The sequence below is a fragment of the Gopherus flavomarginatus genome, chromosome 4 (assembly GCF_025201925.1).
Source record: "Gopherus flavomarginatus isolate rGopFla2 chromosome 4, rGopFla2.mat.asm, whole genome shotgun sequence".
NCBI classification, from domain to species: domain Eukaryota; kingdom Metazoa; phylum Chordata; order Testudines; family Testudinidae; genus Gopherus; species Gopherus flavomarginatus.
This window is the reverse complement of record NC_066620.1, coordinates 194,126,881-194,128,211: the sequence shown is the minus strand read 5'-3', so window position 1 is coordinate 194,128,211 and position 1,331 is coordinate 194,126,881. Positions and strand designations below refer to the sequence as shown.

The 1,331-nt window shown below is 42.0% G+C and overlaps 1 protein-coding gene across 1 annotated transcript; it reads right to left on the bottom strand.

Moving 5' to 3' along the window:
• Window positions 1-464: 464 nt before the first annotated feature.
• MSGN1 (mesogenin 1) lies at window positions 465-986 on the bottom strand. Its single transcript, XM_050951057.1, has one exon. The coding sequence runs from the start codon at window positions 984-986 to the stop codon at window positions 465-467; it is 522 nt and encodes a 173-aa protein (XP_050807014.1).
• Between the last annotated feature and the right edge of the window lie 345 nt (window positions 987-1,331).

The following is a 1,331-nucleotide window of genomic DNA, read 5'->3' as shown; positions in this document are numbered from 1 at the left end:
TATTATTTTTTACATCTTTTAAGAATTCACTTTAAACCCATTGATTTTTTTTTTTGATTTTTTTTAAAGTGAGTAGATTGGCCAAATAATCAGTCCTTATTAAACAGAAGATTGGTCAGAACTGTGGTGAGTAAATCCTAGCAGAATCTATTTGCCTTGCTCACTATTGAATCAGACTGATTTTAATATATTTTTGAAGCTCATTAAAAAAAACCAACCCAACAACCCATAACTCAAGTGATGTACAAGTATAAACATCCCCTTCAACTTAGAGCATTCTGAGATATGTACAGCAGCTACCCATCCATCCCTATTCCTTTTGTTCTGTCTTCATTTGCTCAACACACTCTGGATTTTTTAAAGGAAGAACTAGCTCAAAGTTCCAGTTGATATTTTTAAAGATTCTTTAGGAGGGATCTCAAAGTTCCAGTGGCAGGTTTGTCAGGCGGTGGGGGGGAGGGTGTCTATGCCCGTTTGACATTGTTCAGCAGGTCTGTGAGTTCACTGATGTACTTGATGGTGTATTTCAGTGTCTGTATTTTGGTGAGAGGCTGGCCTCTTTGGCTGTAGACAGGAGGTAGGTAATTGCGCAAGGTGTGTAAAGCATCAGCCAGGGTCCTCATCCTGAGCTTCTCTCTCTCACTGGCTTTCCTTCTGCGCTGGGCTGACATCCTGGCCTTGGTACCTTTCTGAGCCTTGGCCTGCCCAGCATTCGGTAAGTATGTGGAAGGAAAATCCATCAAGCTGTATCTGATCAGGCTGCTGCTGCTGCTGCTGTTGTTGTAGGGCATCTCAATCACAGCTGGGCAAGGGGAAGAAGAATACGATTCAAAGGAAGGAGATGGAGATAAGCTGTGAGGGGATGAGATCTGATTCAGCTCATAGGCTCCTGCATTACTCTTCCAGTCCCAGGAAGACAGAAAGACAGAATTCTCAGTGCCCAAACCATCTTCCATATTAGGCAAAGTCTCATGCAATTTATCCATCCAGGAAGAGCAGTTGTGAGAAGCAATTCCCTTAGCTAACAAGCAATGGCTGAAGTCTTTATGCAGGGAGACCCTTTTATGACAGGGGGGTGGAGGGGAGAAGTGACAAAGTGGGAAATAGGGTTTTGTGAGGGGAGTTCAAAGGAGGTTCCCAAGTGCTAAGATGGAAAATGAACTCCTGAAGTGTTATTTTCTTCTCACCGATAATTATCTACCTTCAGCTAAAATACCTTTAAACTAACAGGCAACAGTGAGAAGGAAAAAAGATTATCTTCTTGTAACTAACCAATTAAGACTCCACATCTACATTTAACATTGCAGTGGGGAATCATTATTAAAAGAGGC

What these genes read in the sequence shown, in the direction of transcription:
- MSGN1 (XM_050951057.1), bottom strand. Translation starts at nt 986, where the DNA reads ATGGATAAATTGCATGAGACTTTGCCTAATATGGAAGATGGTTTGGGC.